This window comes from Nesoenas mayeri (assembly GCF_963082525.1).
Source record: "Nesoenas mayeri genome assembly, chromosome: 3".
In the NCBI taxonomy this organism is placed as follows: Eukaryota; Metazoa; Chordata; class Aves; order Columbiformes; family Columbidae; genus Nesoenas; species Nesoenas mayeri.
The window spans coordinates 5,933,097-5,953,534 of record NC_137544.1 but is presented as its reverse complement, the minus strand read 5'-3'; the positions used below and the strand labels follow the sequence as shown (position 1 = coordinate 5,953,534).

At 36.3% G+C, this 20,438-nt stretch overlaps 1 protein-coding gene across 2 annotated transcripts in view; it reads left to right on the top strand.

Annotated features, from left to right (window-relative positions):
* Positions 1-20,438, top strand: part of SUPT3H (SPT3 homolog, SAGA and STAGA complex component) — a gene marked incomplete at its 5' end in the record, with an annotated part of 272,713 nt that overhangs the window by 220,619 nt on the left and 31,656 nt on the right. For both annotated transcript variants that reach the window (XM_080341030.1, XM_080341029.1), the window contains one exon: positions 651-761. In XM_080341030.1, coding sequence (XP_080197156.1) covers positions 651-761 — 111 coding nt within the window. The remainder of the gene's footprint in view (positions 1-650; positions 762-20,438) is intronic.

The following is a 20,438-nucleotide window of genomic DNA, read 5'->3' as shown; positions in this document are numbered from 1 at the left end:
AAGACTAAATTTTCTTCTAAAATCCTGGGGATATTTTTGTAAAATCAATGGACAAGTAGCAGTGAATTCTTATTTTTCCTATTTACAGTCCTTAATCCAAAAAGTCATTATAAGTTTTGAAAACATTCCAGTTTGAGGTAATTAAAATATTTTACATCCCTTTAACACCATTATGTCACATGTTTCATCTTGAAATTTCAATCTCATACTTCTCAATGGTGATTTTAGTGTCAAATTGCTTTCCACTTGGGTACTTGTTCAGTATTACCCCCATCCCTTGACATCATAATATGAGCCTGAAATATTTTAAAAATAGTTCCTGTGGTTATTGCAGTGTGACTTATATGACCTTTTCATTTTAGTTTGCACATTTTCTGCTCTTTTCAATTGCAACATACAGCAGCACTAGGTGAAAGATTTAAGAGGACAAATATGGTGTTCTTTGCGTCTCTTAAGCAAAGTTCATGTAAAAGTCCTCTTTGATTTGTTAATAGCTTTTTTTCTCTAATGTAGTGTGTGGCACCAATGATGTGTATCCTCAGGAAAAAAAAAATGGTCCATTTTATAAAGGTTTATTTTCGTACTTTATGCACTGTAGGTCTGTTGTGTGTTTTTGATTTAGTAACAATTTATGTGTTTTTCTGTTGCAGAGCACTGCAGCCTGTGGTACCGAGGCTCAAAGCGATGCCATCCAGCCCAGCCACATCAGAGAGGCCATTCGACGCTATGGCCACAAGATTGGCCCCCTTTCCCCATTCACAGTACGTAATAACAGAGTTATAAAAAGTTATATTTATAATCTTAAAGAACTTTGATTTTCAAGTGGTCAAATGAAGAAGCTTTGGAATTGTTGAGAGCAATTTGTGGTGACTGTAATTTTCTTTATAAAAGTGGCATAATTCTCTTGGGAAATAAAACTCAGTAATTTCTGTCTCTTTTTGGAAGGACAAAAAAGTTTTTTTATTCTTTTAAATATTATTTTCTTTCAATTACAAATTATGCTTTTTTGTTAGTGCTTGAATTTTCTGTTTTTGCAAAGTTTAGGTTTACAGTTATTTTAAATTATATGTATTCCAAGATGGTGAGGAGCACTTTATATTCTAAAATTAGTTGTGTGTCAGATACTGCTCCTATTGGAAGTTGAACTCTCAAGTGACACATTTACGGTTGGAGAAAGAAGAGAATGGTTTCTTTAGACAACTTTGAATCTCCACTAAAATGTAATAGAACTGAGCTTGTGGTAAAACACTGATGGGATATGAGGTTTCGCCATCATTTTTTCTATGCAAATTGCAAACCCATTGTTCAGAGCAGCCAAACAAATTATTTATTTAATATTCTCAGCTGATAAAAATGTGAAAGTAGTCAGTCCCTCCAGTGTCATAAATTGGGGTTGTTTTCCTCTGTTATGCTCTTTTATGTGGCATATGTCCTTGCTTACCTCAGAATATCTACATTTAGGAAAGAATGAATATCAAAGAAATCATTAAAACAAAACAAAACCAACCAAACAAAAAACCCCACACCAAACTACATCTGAGCTCCTAAGGAAGAAACTGTCCAATTTTGGAGGGATTTTAGGAAACAAAAATGATTCTGAATTTGGAAGAGATTCATCTAACGTAAAAATTTTACAGAAGTGTATGAAGTTCACAAATATCAACATAAATAAACAAGTGGACTTGACCTCAGAAGCAAGGAACGAGAAAAAATACGAATAAATGAGTATGTGAAGTTATAATTTTCCTAGTGTTAAAACTTATCGGTGCTTTTATAAATGCCAGGAAATATTTGGTTTATTAATGATAGTTGATATGTAGTCATAATAAATTATCTTTACATAATTTTACCTCTCTTGCCACTCACAAATGCTAGATTAATATCATATAAAGCATACCATAGAATTTCTAGTCCTAACTACAGAAGTGTCTTTAGCAGGAATTTGCTAAGACATGTCCCTGACCCTCACTCAAAGTGGTTTAGTTAATTATTAACAAAAGTTTGAAATTTTTCTGCAGACACAAGATATCATAAAATACTTTGTATCAGTTTGGAATTTTTTTTTTAATGTCCTGCAATCTCATGAAAATCCCAAACAGTGCAACTTGCTGAACAATTTTATTTGTTGACATTACCTACCATAAATGTGGCTGATGAGATGAGCAGATCTTGTTCCCCATAAACAAGCCAAGAAAGAGAAAGGGGATTTTTGGTCATCTTCTAGATACATACAAATGTTGTAGAGCTGTAATATGATCCCTTTTTTAATGAGAAAGTTCAGGAGAAGAGTGAAGTCCAGGCAGACCTTATTGCAGCCTTTCAGTACTTAAAAGGGGCCTGTAGGAAAGATGGGGACAGACGATATAGCAGGACCTGTTGTGGCAGGACAAGGGATGATGGTTTTAAACTAAAAGAGGGAAATTAAAGCCAGACATGAGGAAGAAATTTTTTACAATAAATGTGGTAAAATACTGGCAGAGGTTGCTCAGAGAGGTGGTGGATGCCCCATCCCTGGAGACATCCCAGGCCAGGCTGGACGGGGCTCTGAGCAACCTGATCTGGGTGAAGATGTCCCTGCTCATGGCAGGGGTTGGACTGGATGAGCTTTGTAGGTCCTTCCAACCCAAACTGTTCTATGATTCTATGAAAAGCATTTTGAGAGATATTATAGAGTATGCAGTCTGCCCCCTTTTCCTGTCAGAGCCCTTATCGGTAGTTTTGGGGATGAACACTGCTATCACAGTTGTCAAAAAAGAAAGTACTCCAAACTTCCTGGAAGTTCCTTACAGATGCCAAATGTATGAATGTGGATTGATGCTTCCTTTGACCTGACCTTTTCCTATTACCAGCCTCTCACACTGTTGTACTAAAAATACTGTCTCTAGGCATTTTGGACAGTACTGCAATGATGCTTCTTTGGAATGACTTCTGCCTCCTCCTGCTGCCACTGCTTTCACAGCAGTTTCTTTGTGTGTGTGCGTGACCTGCCAGATAGGATGACAGAACCAGGAGGAAAAGTGGCTTTACTTGATGTGCTTCTTGTGATCCTGTGGTGACACTTCAAAAACTGCAGAGACAGAAATGCTGAATGGGCATCTGTCATTAGAATCAGTGAAGTCATGCTTTCAGATGTTTCCACCTAAGGGTCATGTAAAGAAGTTAGGAATATACCTTTGCATATCATCTCTTCCATTTCTCTTAAGCCTGTTGATCATTCTGCCACATCAGATATGATTTTATTGTCAATAGGTGCCCTCACGGAGTCTGTTGGAGGTAAGGAGAAAGGATCTTTCTGCACATCTAGATGTTTCATGCTGTTTTCTGATGGCATTTTGCCACTCATGTTAGCAGTCCTACTACAGAAGCAAGGAAAAGAATGGGTGTAGCTCTCTGAAGAAACAACCATTTTTGTGTTCAATACAGTTCCTAAAATGGATAGATTAGACTGAACTTTAAGTGAAAGACTTAAGACTTGCAATAATAACAAGACTGCAAGTCTTCTAGTGCCGAAATGCTACATTACTCCAGTATAAGTTTATGATAGTTGTACAAGAAGAACCTTAGAAACCTAACCGTGTACTTATTTATCCTGAGTACCGTGACATGTGTTAGGAACATACAGGGAATCTCATACCAGGAATAAAAGGCAAAATAAGTTATCCAAAGTATTCAACAATATTTTTTTGAAAACAAGAGCATGTTACTGCTCCCGATTGCTGACCGTTGAGAAAAGATTGGGAAAGAAAAAGGAATAACTTTGAGTCCTTTTCTGTCTTCCAAAGTAATATTACATGAACTTCAGCACAGTACAATTATTGGAATTTAACGAATTATTTTAATTTTGTAAGCCTATGTTATTCTGGAGTTTTCTTGGATCTGTGACTATTGAGCAGTTAGGGGGATTTATAGAAGAATTTTACCCTTGCTGTAAATTAGTTAGAAATAGTAGACAGCTCTGGACTATATTTTCATTTTAAATAATTTCCATCTCATTCCAGACAGGCATATAAGGCAGAGGGCAAACATTTTCATTTAGGAGATTATTTTTAATTTAGCTAGACTTGGGTTTTGGCTTTTTGCCATGCTGCCTAGTGCGAGGCATTCAGTAGTTTTCCTGAAGTTCACTCTGCATCATTTTTAATGTTTATGATTTAACAACCTTGGGTTTTGAAAGGCTTTATCATCTGTACAAATGGACTGGGTTTAAATCAGCAATACATCATGAGAAATTAATAAAAATCTGGACCTGCAAAGTATCTGATAATATTTCCCTATTTAAAATTATGGGATGCTATAAAATCGGTGTTCTCTTTATGAAAAATCCCATGCAAGTGATTGCATTTTAAACCAAAAGCAGAAGAGAACATTCTAACTGCCTTTGATACTAAAATACAGATTTAGTCACTTTCCTTATTTCTTTTTTTTTTTTTTTTTAGTTCTTGTGTTATAGTTTTTAATATATATATTTTTTTTTCCTCACCTTCTTATTGTTTCTCACCTCTGGTGAGCCAGGACTTCTCAGTTCTTAGACTAGAGCTAATTTCTATGCTGTTTGGCAACTCATCCTCAGTAGTGACAAGATCTATACATAACTGCAGAGACAGATGAAGGTATCAGCACTTGGACAACATCCTCAGACACACAGTGTGAGCTGTGAGGTTGTCCTGTGCAGGGACGGGAGTTGGACTCCATGATCCTTTTAGGTCCTTTCCAACTTAGGACGTTCTATGATTCTATGAAAGAGAAGAGCAGAAACAAAGCAGAATTTCTTTGAATAAGGATCCCAGGATGCTTGCTGCCTGTGAGAAACCCTTGCCATATAGAATTCCTCCTGGAACCCGTGGCTCCTGGGCTTGTGTACCAACTGTCTGGGCATACAGACTGATTCTGGCTGTGAGGAAACCAAAGCACATTATGGGCTAACAGATGTTCTCTGATTCCTGGGATCTGTGTATATAAAAAGGAATCAGGGAGGATTCCACAGTTTCTAGGTTCTCCACTGTAAAGTCCAAGATTTTAATGCTGAGCTCAAGTCTTAAGGAGCAGCTGAGGGACCTGGGGGGTTCAGCCTGGAGGAAAGGAGACTGAGAGGAGACCTTCTCACTCCCTACAACTACCTGAAATGAGGCTGGAGCATGAAAGGGGTTGGTCTCTTCTCCCAAGTAACAAGTGATAGGACAAGAGGAAATGGCCTCACGTTGTGCTGGGGAGGTTTAGATTGGATATTAGGAAAAATTTCTTCCCTGAAGTGGTTGCGAAGCATTGGAACAGGCTGCTCAGGGCAGTGTTGGAGTCGCCATCCGTGGAGGAGTTTAAAAGACGTGTAGATGAGGTTCTTAGGGACATGGTTTAGTGCCAGTGTGAGGTTATGGTTGGATTTAATGGTCCTGAAGGTTTCTTCCAACCAAAATGACTCTATGATTCTACGATAAGACTCTTGCCAGCTTCATTCTTTTAGTGTTGAGAATGACTTGACCCAGGCTGGTCTATGTTCAAAATGCTCCTAAGGGTTGTAAGCCTCTGGTTTTGCATTCTGCCGCAGTTTGAAGCATACACGCTAGAAACCTGCTATTGTTGAGCTGTACTGATGTGATTCATCTTTTAATTTTGGTTTCACGGAATCTTCCTGGTTTTGACTGCTTGAACCTTGATGGAACTGAGGTGAACCTCATCAGTTTTAGTTGCCAGATGCAAGCATGCTTTCTTTCCAAAATGACTGGATTTCTGAAGGAGATCATGTGAAGAACTTGTATTTTGTAGAACACTTCACAATACTAGTGTTACTTCTAAAATGGAAAACCTCAGGGTAAAAGTGCAAGTTTTATCTTTTGCCACTGAAAAACTCAGTCTCATAAATGGAATTTAGATTTTATTTCTGTTTAAAAAGCAAATATGTGAGAATATTGTATTAAAAAAATACATATTCTTTTGGGACTATTTTCTGAGGATGGTTAATATGTATTTCTGAGGCACAAACAGTGATATTTTCTGACATCATTCCCTTTTTTGCTGTTTCGTTATGACTGTCCCTCTTCCATCTGATTTGGTGATAAGTGTTCCTAATCAGGCAATTTTGGGAAAAGAGTTAAGCTGTGTGATTTATTCTTTAGGAGCATTTGATGGATGTTGGTTTGAACAAAAAGAGCACTTTGAAAGTTCTATAATCATATGGTAAATTAGAACTAACATGGAACTAGTGAAAACAATCTGTATGCATTTATTCTGACCTTAATAACTATGTCAAAATGACTAACATAGTTAGAGCATCGAGGCTTTGTCTCCAAGTGCAAGCCACAATGGAAAGCAGCAAGTGTACTCTGGATTTTTCTGCGTTGTATCATGTCTAAGGTAGTCTAAGATATTTTATCCATATGTTCTCTACTGACAGTGTTGGGTGACACTGACTATTGCCCACTTTAAAATATGGTCCAGACTTTCAAGGAGCAGAAATAGAAATAACTGATTTTAAAAATAGCACCGTGTAATTTGGCAAGACAGGAAAGAGCAAATTTCCATATCTTGTAGCATGACCTGGGTACATCCCTCTTTCTTCATGAAACTTTGCTTCTGGACTCTTACTTTACAACATGGCAGCATCATTGATTTCAATATGATTCAGGATTTAAATGGGATGAAAATCAATACCAAACCAAATTATAACAAGCTCAATAATTCCACAGACTGGCTAAAAAAGTAAAATAATAATGATAATTTTTAAAAAATAAAATAATGATAATATGTTACATTTAGATTACTCTATAGTAAGTTAATCTCTGTAAAGCACATAGTCTTGGCTGGGCCTTTAGGTATAATCCTACTATTCATTTGGGTATTAGTCTAATAATGTTTAGTATGATGAAGTGTTCACAAAAATATCAAGAGGAAAATTTCTTACCAAGCATACAAGCATAATGTCTTTAGAGAAATTACTTTAAGTGGTTTGAATTGATTGTATTTTAACAGTTGGAGTAACAAGCAGTAAATAATTCTTAAAAAATATTAATTCTGTTATCAATATATAGTGATTACCTGAAAGCTTGATATGAAGAGTTGCAAGTAGTACATGAACAGTTTGTAAAGGGTACTTGCGACAATGAGACAACAACTCTAGGAAAAAGTGCAGCTAGCATCCTCTGCTCTGAAATTAAAAGCATAGTGGTCAGCTACAACACTGGAAAACCACAGGCAAAAATGCTTCCAAAACAGATTCTTTGTTCCCTCTAGTTTATGCTAGTTCTGAAATGATTTTATTTTATGTTTAGTGAAAGAGAAACTGAGGTTATAAGTGTGAATTGTAATCTTGCACAGACCTGCGGAAGACAGTGGCCATTATTCAGAAGTGTATGTATGTGTAAATGGAGCATATTGAGTGAACAGGGGGTATAACCAACGTTTGTTTGGGTATTTACTTTTTGGGGAAAATACTCCTTCAGGCTCCAAGTAATTTCAGTATGAAAAGAGTTGCTGGTCTAAACCTTCTCTTGTTAAAAATTTCAATCTCATAAAATTGCCCAAGCATCATAAAATAATGAATATTTACAAAACCATGTTTATGATGCTGCTTGTGACATTCCCTGCTCAAAGAATATGTAACACCAGAGAATGCTTTTTGGCTTCATACAGCCCTGTCTATACTCTTATAGCTCTTTAATAATAAATGCAAGTATTCCATGTAGACTGCAGTATATTACACCTGCATGTAAATAATAGAGTCTCACAATCAAATAATATACTTAGCCAAAACCTTTCACTTTTTATATTTTAAAAGTACTAATTATTGATCCTGACTGAGCTCAGCTTTTATGTGAATGCTTAAGTCCATTTCTGTTGCAAAAAATACTGAAGTTTGTCACAAACCTTTAGTAATTTCAATTTAATAAAGATTATATTGACTTTACTGATTTCCTCTAGAAAACAGAATTTGTGGACTATTTGTGAAAGATCTGGCAAAGCTGAGCCTGTGTGAGACTAAAATGGCAGATGAGGGAATAGAACGAAGAGAGGGAAGGTTTGAAAATATAAAGAGTAGTGTGGCTATATGTTATTTGTGGAGATCAACAGAACAAACAGAACATTTTGAAAAGCAACATTTTTAGGTGTGTGAAACTTCAAGAAAAATTCAGCTTCACATTTGGTCTGCAACTTGCTCTTCTTAACTGAAAGAAATTTCTTTATGCATATTTCAGACCAAAATAATAGCGAGAAGAAGTTTTGGGATAAAGCCTTCAATAACTGCTTCAATATACACAGTGTGGATACATTACATCCGTATTTTTCTAAAGCACTTCAATGATAAAAAAAATTTGAATGCTGCTTCCTAAAGAAATTGAGCAAATTTAAAAATCTCAGATATTTAGCGTCCTGTATATTATATAGTGCCCGTATTGATATTCAGAAACAATTGATACTGATTTTGAAGAAGTCAGGGTGTCATTCCTAATCAGTTTTCAAAAATGAAATGTATGTATTTATGTCAAAAGACATTTGAAAACTTTTCATTCAGTTACACATTCAGTTTCTGCTGTAGAAAAAGTCAAAATGACATTTTTCATTGTTTCTTCTCATTTTGAAAGAAAAACATGTTTTATTTCATTAAAAAACAGCTATATTCTTATGACGTCTTTGTCTATACTTCAAGCTATTGTCTGTAGTTGTTATTTTACAGTGTTAACACTGCGTGTTTGAAAAATATGAGTTATTATTCTATAAAACCAGTAGGAAGTCAAATCTCAGTTTGGAAATCTTGTTCCCTTCTCCCCCAACCCCCAACCCAAGGTTCCTCCTTTCAGATTTATGAAAGAAAACATTTCTTTCTGTAAAAGGTTATTGTATGCCAGCATCTGGAAGTGTTTATTTCAGTGGCGTGTAATCTATCTGTGGATTTAGTTAGCACCAGACCCCCTTTTGTGTACTCCTGACTTAAAATTTTTATAAATGATCTTGTTGAATATGTGCCAGTGTGCACATGGTTTGGCTGATTGCTGCATATATCCTTTACCTGCCAGTCACCTTTGATTTATATTCCTTCCCTTCTGCTTTTGCCTTCCAAAAATGGTGCCACCGAACTGTCCTCTAAATCATCTTATTGGATAAATTACTCCAAGATGAGATGGTACGGTTTTGGCCAACTCCTCGACAGAAGGCATTCCTATAATCCATCCTTGCCCGCTCTGTGCAGAACCATTCACAAAAAGAGAATGAACAGGGGAAATCAGGCTCCCTCTTCGACCTCAGCACTATTTCTTCCAGTGCTATTCAGAAATGCAAAATCCAACATTTGATTTATAACATATATAGCTCTCAAGACCATCTGAAGATACATAAACAGTTTGAGAATCTTCTGCATGCCCTCTCCTGAACTGAACTTCTTCATTATATGAGTTTAATCCCAAAAATATGGTTATACAGTTTTCTCCCGGAAAGATTTAAATGTGAAAGAATAGCATATTTAAGAATATTTTGAAGCATTTCATTTGGAATAGATCATACAGTACACATGACAGTTCTTTCCGTGATAAAAATCCCCACTGGTTTCCTTAAACTGAACAGCTAATGCTCCGTCAAAATAACAACAGTTCTGTAAGTTTTACTTAATGACATTACTAATTTGGAGAGTTTTATGAAGTTTCCTGGAGAAAAGCAGGTGGCTTGGCAGTAATTTAAAAGGTTCACAATTTGTGGTAGCGGTTTCAGGGGGTTTCATGTTTCTGAAGAGGGAGACCAAACTGCGTATTGCTTAAGAGTGTCTGACACAATGATGTATCATTTTGGACTAAGTTTCCAGAAGTTCGTTGGTCATTAAATGTGCTGCTTGACTTTATATTGCAGTTTCCCAGCTGTCTCTACTGGGGGCAATCTTAATGCTCAAAGAGAATTTATTAATGAAGGCATAAGCTTCCAGTACCGACAAAACAGTAAGTCGCCCAGATGATTCTATTAAACATAGATTTTTAGATAAGACAAAAATGCCATTTAAGTAGATTTGAAAAGAACTGGCCCATTTTCTGCAGAGCGCTGGGAAAGTATTTACAAACGGTCTGGATAGTATTGGATATCCTGTGGGGACATTTAAAATTCTAGGATTGCACATACATCAGTGTCTTGCTGCACAACACAGTACATGAATTGTTGCAAGCGGCACGCGGGGCTTTCAGGCAGTATAGATGTGGTTCTGTTAAGGTAGGAGATACTGGCACGGAGTGACTTTGCTAATGTAGTTTGCACAGCCGCGTGCAGGGTGGCTACTCCATTGTGTTTCTGCCTGTTCAAGCACGTCGGAGTGCTAAATGGAACATGCATCTTGCCAAAAAGGAGCTTGCAGTGTAAGGTTTGATTACCTTTCATATCTAATAATATAAGAAATTCTGATTTAGCAGATAAATTTACCAGCTCTTTTAGTGAGAAGATAATAAATAAGCTATGAAGTTTGCAATCAGATGAATCTCTTACACAAAACAAAGGAACTCCTAACCTTGAAAACCTTATATATATTTTTTTTTCTAACTGTGTGGCCACATTCAAATGCATACTAGAGACGTTTTACACACAGTCGTACTGATGTAAAAGTATCTGAGTATAAGAATACATTACTTTTTTAATGAAGTGTATGTTCTTACAGGCCTCCGGAGAGGCTTAAAAGACCTTAGTATAAATGAGAATCTGGCTTCTGGTACTTTGCTCAAGCCAGTCTAACATGTATCATAGCTACATAAATAAAATTCAAGGGTAAGGTGAGCAAATATAAATCCAGAGCAGATACTAGGAAAAAAAAAGGTAATTTAATAAAGTGTTCCAGTATATTACACAAAGAGTAAATATATAAACATGCCCATCTTCAATAATATCTTTGAAGACAGTGACACTGCACCCATGTAGCATGTATATTCTGGTTGAAAGGTTAATAAATAGAAATCTGATAACTGAAGAATCTTAAGAACAAATCTGAGGAATCTTAAGAACAATATGTCTTCTTCTTACTTGTCATTACAGACAATAATAATGCAGCTCCCTGCAGGTTTCATGTTCTTGTGGGGTTTTTGGATGATATTATGTACTTATACCATTATGTAAAGCAAAGTGAGTTGTTAGTTGTATTCTGTACGATCCTTTCAGGTTCCTCTTGAAAATGAGCATGCACTGGTATTTTTTCTCCCAGAAAGATTTCAAAGTGCTTTATGAACTGAAACTGCTCGTATTTGTCAGTTCACCTATAGCAGGGACTGAGCCAGATGTGACGTGCTGCAGTTAAGCCAGATGTGACGTGCTGCAACTGTGTCAGGCCGCAGCGATACAGACCAGGATGTGAGCTGTCTAGATGAAACATTATGAGTATGTTAGGATCATGTCATAGAACTGTTTGAGTTGGAATTAATCTGTGGTTAAAGAAGATTGCGTGGAACTTAATTTCTCATGAACAAGATCTCCACTGTAGATGTTATTTCTACCACTAATGCTCGGCAGGCTTGTGTTTTATTGAGCTCAGATAGAAGGTGTACCTGTGGACATCTCTGGCATCACTGACATGTCACCTTGCAAATAAAGAATGTAAAAGCCCTAACAGGGTAGCTCTGGAAAGGGATAAATAATCGTTTGGGAACACCACATCTGAGTGGAATTATGTTTTTACAGCTTCTGTTATCTGTTATTTTCCATTCTAGTTGCCTATTCTCTTGTTCATGAAGTCCTGTAATAATAATATTCAAACTAGGACAAAGGATTTCTAAAGTTTAAACGGAGACTCTGTGGGTTTTTTTTTCTGTCCATTTCTCATGCCCCATACAGTGAGGTGTCAGTTCTCATTTAAATCTTTGATGCCACTAACAGCAATAAATTTGTTTAGCGAGCAGCGGTGCAAAGGAGGCTTCATTTCCTCTGGTTTGTATCCTCTGTCCTCTCTATCCCCTGTAGCAATAATGCTTATTCTGCTTCTGTCTCCCTGATATACCTCCAGGCAGCAGAAGGCAACACTGCTATACGGTTCCTAGGAAATCTCTTTAACTCCTAAGTTCTCCTTTTCTCCAAAGCAGACTCATTTCAGACTCATTTCGCCTGACTGTGCGCTTGCAAATATTTCTCCAGCTGAATCGAATGAAAACACCAGGCTTGAGGCAACTGAACACATTTTACGAATTTCAGTTTGGGTTTTCTGTATTTCTTCCCTTCCTTGAGGTTTTGCATTATTCCAGCTTTCTGACTTGAACTTCAAGGTCGTGTAAACCTCAGTTCAGCAAAAGCAATCATCTGCTTAATTTTTAAACTGTACCTTCAGTCTGACAAAAGCACATGCTAAATTGAGGCTTTCAGTATTATTAGTAATATATCTTTTGATTCATCTGTTATTTCAACATTCTTTTTTTAAGATTTATTGCACATGGGAGGAAAATATCGAGAAGGATGCTCATAGGAAAAAAGGATTTTCAGAGATGTCAACAGAGATGCAGAGAAATATATGTTTATAGTTCAAAACTATATCTATATCTAAATATAGATTAGTAAACAAAGCTAAGAAAATAGTCTTTGTCATATGAAAAGCTTTAGTACTTTGTATATAAAGATATTCTTCCTGGCATCTTGGTTTCTCTGGACATTTAATTTATGGTAGTTCTTTTCTCAGTGATGGTGACCTTAAAAGGCACCAGTAGTGGATTTGATAAAGACAAGATCGTGGCATTTCTGCTGCTGGGGTGGAAAGTAAAATGTTTCAAAAATATATTTAGTGGAGGGAGAGGATGGTTTAAGCAAGAGGTGGACTGAAATTTGAGATTCAGTAAATTTTTTTCTGTGTTCCGTTTCTGAAAATAAGCATGGAAGTGCTCAGCTGTGGAAGTGCAAATTATGTATCTGTGTGTACTGTAAACATTGGTGCCAGAGTAAGAGAAGATAGCTAAGAGTCCTTAAAAAGCACTAGCAATAAGCATCAAATGGGATGAAACTGAGATCAGATCTTCGTTCTGGCCTGGAAAGTTTTGGAAGATATTTAAAGGATTTAAACTTAAATAGCATAAAGCACTGGGTCAATATTGCATTGGTAACAGAACTAGAGAAAAAATAATGAAATTAGGATAAATTCTTAGCAGTTAATCTAGTACCTGTCATGTTTTTAATGCTATATAGTAGTGTACTTGTGTCTGTGACTGTGATATCCAATTATGATTAAGCTTCCACCAGGGCTTTCAAGTACATCTCTTGTATCTGCTCTTCCACATTACAAACATTTCACAATCAGAATATTTTTCTTGCTTTTAAACCAAGAGTTTCTTTCTCCTAGTTAAATTATCCTGGATAATTCAGTTCCCTCCTTAGCGATTAAGTTCGTTAAATATTTGTTGGTAGAAATTAGACCCTTTCCTCCATGCCACTTAAGTAAAGGAAAGAGGACATGGATTTTTCCTTGGTGAGACACTCTCCTATGTCTCGCTAGGTATTTATGTTAGTTAATGTACATGGATAAAAATGTAATGTATTCGTCTTTCATAAAGATCCTGAACTGTTCTTCAAAGCCCTGAGAATGTGTCGAATAAGTGGTTTCCTTTAGGCTTCAGTTGCTGAATGATGATGGAACATGGAATTTACCTAAGTGGTTGAAAAACTTCCTATTCAGTTTTACCGATTTGGAATTAATTTCACAGCGAAGAGCTCTGCCTAAGAGTTATACACCTTTGATTTCACATAATTTAGCTTCCAATAATGCTAGGAAAATGAGAGTAAGAAATAATAATAATAATAATGACGAATAAGAATGAAAATAAGAAAAAGTCACAGATTAGTGTTTGCACAGGGTTGCTAACACTGGCACGTTATGTAGGTGGGGATGAGACTGGTATCCAGCCTGGAGAAATTGTACTAATGCAACATTTCAGGCTGTTTACTGGCACAGGTCAGTCTTTAAATGTGGTGATGTGCTGACAGGAGTGTCGTTTTGATGGTAAAGAAGTGAAACAACAAGGAAACAAATAAGACTTTCCGGAGATCTACATGTGTTAATTTTACTGCAGAAGGTGATAAAACTGCTGGAAGCAGTCTCCGTGCAGAATTATTGCAGTACAAATGGCCTGGAAGTGAGATATATCAATTTCACTGGGTTAATTTTATCGGTGGTAAGGGGTTTGGGTAACTTCAAGGAGGACAAATTATTAATATTTACCATCAAGACAACTGTCATTGTAATTGGTGTTTAGATACGATACACGAATTAGCATTCAGAAGAGATAGTGTCGATTCAGAGTGTATATGAGGTGATTCAGAGAAAAAGCACACAGCTTTTTGTGCATCTGTTAACAAGAAAGTTTAAACAATCTCACCATTGTGCATGAAGTTTGTTTCTTTGTTTTTAAACAAGTATATGGTACAGAAGAAAGTAAAATGCTTGTTGCCACTCTAAGAAACTTGGGGTTTAGTAGCTTTAGTAGGTTGATGAGCTCCATCTTTGTGCATAATTTACTACATTAATATTGAGGCTATAGAAAGAGATAATTAGGTACAAAAGAAAGAAACTGGATGGCTCAACTAATTAGTTAAAAACTGTTAATCAGTGCTCTTTAGAACATGTTGAAAACCATTCATGTGATCAAGGAATATTAATTTTGAGACAAAATTTTATGACTAGTTCCAAATTATCAAAAGCGACTAGACATTTTGAATGCTTAGCCTGAAATATGTCAGGGAGTACTGATTTAACTGTGTGGGACTTTTTTCTGGACTCTCCACTTCCATAACACAAGTAAATCATCATTTAACTTTTAAAATGGGGGGAAAAAAGTATTATTACTAATTACTATTACTAATACTTTTCAATGTAAGAATGTTAGTCAAGATCCAGGACTCCTCTGTACTTGTATATTGTTTGTAATACACAAATGCAAACCACAAGTTAATGATGGCTCAATCGATTTTGCAATATATATAAGACAAATTACAATATTTGACAAGATAAACAGGAGAGTAAAAGGGATATACTGTTGTTTAGATTGTGAGGAAGTGGTCTCAGTACATAAATTATCCAATTATTATGAGGGTTTTATTTGTAGGATTCACAGCACAGAGGAGTTTTAAGAATAAAGTGACAGCAGGTGATGAAGTTAGTCTGCTGTCAGCTTGTTCCTGCCAAAAAGATGAGGAAGAAGATGGGCTGGCTTGAGTGTTTGGTGTGTGTGCACAGCAAAGGATGGCAAATGCACGGGTCCAGGTTGGAATCTGACATTTGATGGTAAATGTGCCGCTGCACAGGATAAGGAGACGTCAGGAAGAGAAAAGTAGCCTGAAATGCATGTGACTAATAAAAGGGAAATTCAAAGTGATGAGCAGGAAAAATGGCCTTGGCAGGAGCCTTATGACTTAGTACAAAGCAGAATATATTGAGGTTTTTTTCGAAACCAGATTCATAACTGTTTCTGTAACTTCCTCAGTGAGAAGATCAGAATCTGGATGAAGGAGAAGGTTTAGGTTGGACATGAGGAAAAGGTTCTTCACTCAGAGGGTGCTGGACACTGGAACAGGCTCCCCAGGGAGGTGTCACGACCCCACGCCTGACAGTGTTCAAGAAGAGACTGGACAACGTCCTCAGACACACGGTGTGAACTGTGGGGTTGTCCTGCGCAGGGACAGGAGTTGGACTCCATGATCCTTGCGGGTTCCTCCAGCTCAGGACATTCTATGAAGGGTAAGAAAGGCAGTTATGTGCCACAAGGATTGTTATCTGGAAAGAGAAAGGTAAAATATAGCTGCAATATGAGTGTGAACATACAGAGCATGGGGTGTCAGAGATGACACCCATGTTATACACCTTGATGGTGGTCATGGTCATGAGGTTCCTGCAGAACAGCAGTGGAGGATTTGGAATAGGTGGAGGATGAGGAATTCCAGTTTATCCACATTCATCCTTAGCTGGCAGCTTGACGTGAGAGCTCGCAGAGGGACATGAAAAGCTCACTAGCCCCAGATTACCCAGCCAGTGATCTTTATCAGCTGTATTTATAGGGTAAGAAACACCTACTGCCATGTCTGTGGGCAAAGCTTTCGATCAGTAGTATTAATTGCTTCCACTAATTTATTACATGCTTCGCAATTCATCAAAGCACAATTTCCTTTAGGTTGTTGAAGCAACCCCTTGCATTTCTTATTTTTTTCATGGAAAGAATTCATTCTCAACCTCATAAGCCTTACTTTTAAGAAATCAAGTTTCAAGGTTTTTAAGCACGTCTTCTTTTTTTTTCCTTTTTCAAAAAAAAAAAGTAATATTTCACTTTTAACATGATGTGACAATATTTAGTTGCCCAAAGTCAGCAGCAACACTTTGGCTCTAGGTTGTATTGACATATACCCTAAGAACAGCAGTAGATACTGGGAAGCTCTGACTTTCACCATATTAACTGAGACTGACATTGTCAGGGTGTAGGAGAAATATGGAGTCAAGTGCACTGTAACATAAAGACAATGACGCTTTGCTGATTGGTCTGAGAAGTCCCTGATGCTGCTGTATTTTATTATATAGATATAAGCAGAGTGGCTGCGGCTCTGCATTCATAGTGAGTGTTTCAGGTTTGGAAAAATTTATATTGCAAACTCTTAAACTTTCCAGTTCTTTGAATGTAGTTTATTTAGGTTCTAGTTTCCTTGTCAAATATTTTTGGAAAAAAAGTTAATTGGAGATTGTAAAGAAATGAAGAGGACAAGTTAGTGACAGAGAGTTGCTGAGTTCCCATTTGATAAATGAAGTGTGAGCAAACTATTTTCATTCCAGAAGAGCCAGATGTTAAGTATTTCATCTGTGAATTAAGAAAATAGGCAATGCTTACAGGCTCTGAGGCTGTATCTTGCAAAGTGGTGATTTTGAAAGAGTGTCCTGGAGTCTTGAGGAATCAGTTGAACATGATGGGGCCAATATAGCACTGTAGCTGAAGGGGTTGACGCAGTCCTTGGGCAGGCAGCAGGGAAATAGGAAATAGAAGAGTTTTCTCTTGTATTGTGGCAAGTACAGCTAAAATATCATTCCAGTTTGGGTGTTCATATTTTAGTAAAAAACCTCAACAAGCTGGAGAGGGCTCAAAGATCATGGGGAAAGTGAAAGACTGAAATAATCCCGACATGAAGATACACACGGTGCTTTATCTGTAGAGTTTATCAAACTGAAGAAAGTGTTGTGTTGTCAGTCTTTAAGAACCCACTAAAAAAGAAAAATCTCATGTTTTAGGGTTTTTCAGTCCCAGCATTCAAAGTTATGAGCATATTCAGGGTAGAATTCCTCTGGCTAGATATAAATATCTGTATCTGAGCACGAAGGGTAGATTTCCTTTATAGTTAATTGAGAGAAATAAGCATTTCTGGGCTATAATTTTTCTCTTCCTAAGGTAGGTGTTTAAGAGGAGTCACATGAACCATGTTGTGGAAGTGCCTTTTTCTCTTCCTTGACAGGAAGATGTGTGTAGATATTGACATTGCAGAGCTTTAGGTCAGGTGAGAAGAGTCCTTCTCCTAGTATGCAGCTTGACATTTAAGCTAGACAAATTCAACCTAGAAATAAGGCCATATATATTTTTAACAACATAACTAAGTGCTGAAATAACTTAACCAATGATTGTGACAGATTGTCCATGACTGGAAATTTTGAAATTAAGATGAGATGTTTCTGTAAAAGCTGTTTCTGTAAGAGCTGTGCTCAAGTTCAACCACAGCTACTGGATCTGGAGAGCTCATTCAAGAAAATTGTGTGGGTTGTGTTATGCAGCAAAATTAGATGGTCCTTTCTGTGCCTAAGAGCTGTGAATCATAGTTTATCCATACTTTGGTAAACTATAAATGTGAAAATCCACTTTGAATACAGGTCAGCAGCTTATCCAAGTTGAATTCCTGATATGCAGATGCATAGTTTCAGAGGAAATAATTTGCAAAATTTGTACTAATTTTACTTTTTAAATATAATGATTTTGCTTCAAAAAGTTACAGTTTTCCATACCTATTCATTATTTTGTGTTACACAATGTAGTCTGACCTTTCTTTTCCAAAAACTTAACATCAGAACTGTGTAACATAAGCTTTTGGGAAGAAGCTATTGATTATGTAATGGAGACATTTGTTTTCAGAATAAATTTTGTTAATTCATTATTAGAACAGGAAGATGAGAAAAAAAAAAACATCATCATTGCTCTTAAAAGTCAATGGAATTACCTTTTTTCAAACCCTCATAAAATTTGAGTCATCATTGCTATATGCAGTATGTCTATACATTCTTATAAATATTCATATTACTCATATATCATTAATAAAATGGACTAAATGCACCACCTTAATTAGACTAGTGGAAATAACAAGTTATTTCCATTCTTTGAATGTCTTTGGCAAATTTCCATTGTGTCAACATAATTAAGATATATTAATATTAATCTGGTAAGTACTGTAACTTTACATAGTGGAAAAATAAAATAAAATGGACCATGAGAACATTTTTCAATATCAGTTTCAATTTTAATACTTTATATTGTTGTGAAAAGTTATAAAAATGTGTTATTATTTTATTACCCCATTAAGAAAACAACGCACCAACAGATGCTTGTTACCCTGATTTTCTCAGTCTGTTTATGGGGATGTTTTATCAAAATGGGTCTTTTAAAAGTTATAAAGATGTAATACTCTCCTAAATTAGGTCATAAATGCCTAATGTGGAAAACTAATACATTTTATTATTTTTCAAATATGGGTTTATGTATTTTAAAATATGCAGCTGTTAGGAAGTCTGGAGTGTGTATAACAGAAACATATTGCATTACAAGATGTTAGTGTGTCTCTCTGAGTATGTACATTCTTTGTACGTATACCCACATGAGTTTTTGGCATGTGGAAGAGACTACATTAACATTTTGGCTCTGTATTAGTTTCTAATATCATGGATTATTTTTTTATGAATAGATGTAAATGTTAAATACACTGAGGACACACATGAATTTTTACACTGTATTTGCCAAGATCTCTAGCACAAGTTAAGAAAGTAGATCTAAAATGTGTATATAAAACAACAATAAATTCCATCACATCAGCAATTGGATACTGTATTTCTGAAAAATGGTAGATGTTCCCACACCAGGAGAGGTAACGAGTTGATCTCTTAGTTTAAACCTCATTATATTTTCCAAGCTAACCAGCTGGGATGGATTTGTGGCAGAGGAGGGATTCCAACACCTGCTTGTTGCAGGTAGCTTGGTGAACTGTGACTGCTTTAGCAAATGGTGCCACCAGAAGGATTTTCGAATTTATCCATGATTTCAGATGGATAAACTAGTTGTCAAAGATGTACTTGCTGAACCTCATGTCTCCACTGATGCTTTAGCAGGTGGGTTGGACTAGATGATCTTCAGAGAACCCTTCCAACTCTAACCTTCTATGATTCTGTGAAAGCCTTTAATGGTCATAGAAAGAAGTGTGTAAAGTGTACATCAAATTTTGTGGCAATGTTGGGAACGCAACAAATTAATAGGGGCCTGTTTGTGCTACACACACCTCCCCTTCCTTACTAATTTATCTGTATGGGAAAATCTATCTATATAATTATTTTGTTACAAAGGAGAAACAGGATTTTTGTAAGCTCTTATTCTAATTATTGTAGCATCGCTTGTCCACTAATACTCCTGCTTTTTAAAAACCATAACCAAACAAGAATTTTTATGCCATCTTGAAGCCCTCACACTTGTGAAAAAGTGATAAATATATATAAAACTATCTTACCATCCTTGAATTACTTCCTTCAAAACACTGTTTTTCCACAATGCTTACAAAAACCTCGTAATTAGTTTTTCAGTCATTTCTGTCTTTGCATTGCCTTTTTTTTTCCTCTGTATGTACCTTTTGCCTTAACATGAAGATCGTTAGCATCTGAGGAAGAAGTTTTATTTTGTTTAATATTCCTTTAGTACTTTAGAAAGCAGGGCCATGGGCTGTGAATATGGGCTCGGCACTGCAGCATTAAAATAAAAAAATTTAGATGTCATAAAGCAACAATTTAAATTAAGGTAAATTAGGAATAGATACTTTGAATATAAGCAATGTGAAAACTCAACCTTGAACCAGGAAAACCAAGTTAATCTGTAATATTTGTAGCTTCATTTTGATGCGTCTTACCGAGATGAAATAAAACAGTCCTGATCCTGACATGATGGAAAACTCTTCTTGTTAGGTCCAGTCTCTGTGTGTATGATTTCATATAATGCTGAGTGTGTGGAGTCATTGCAAACCTTATCATTTCAGACCTCTGTCCACACACACTTGCCTTTAACCTCACTTTTAAGCTTTCTGTTTGCAGGAAATGCTGAACTGTGGAACCCAGTTTCACCCATATTCAGAGGAATTTTCCATTTGATGCACTGCAAACTTGGCTCAGCCCATTAAACCCTTCTTTCTTCGAATCCTTGAGCAGCCGAGTTTAAGTTTTAGTTTGGGTGACACATGAGTCA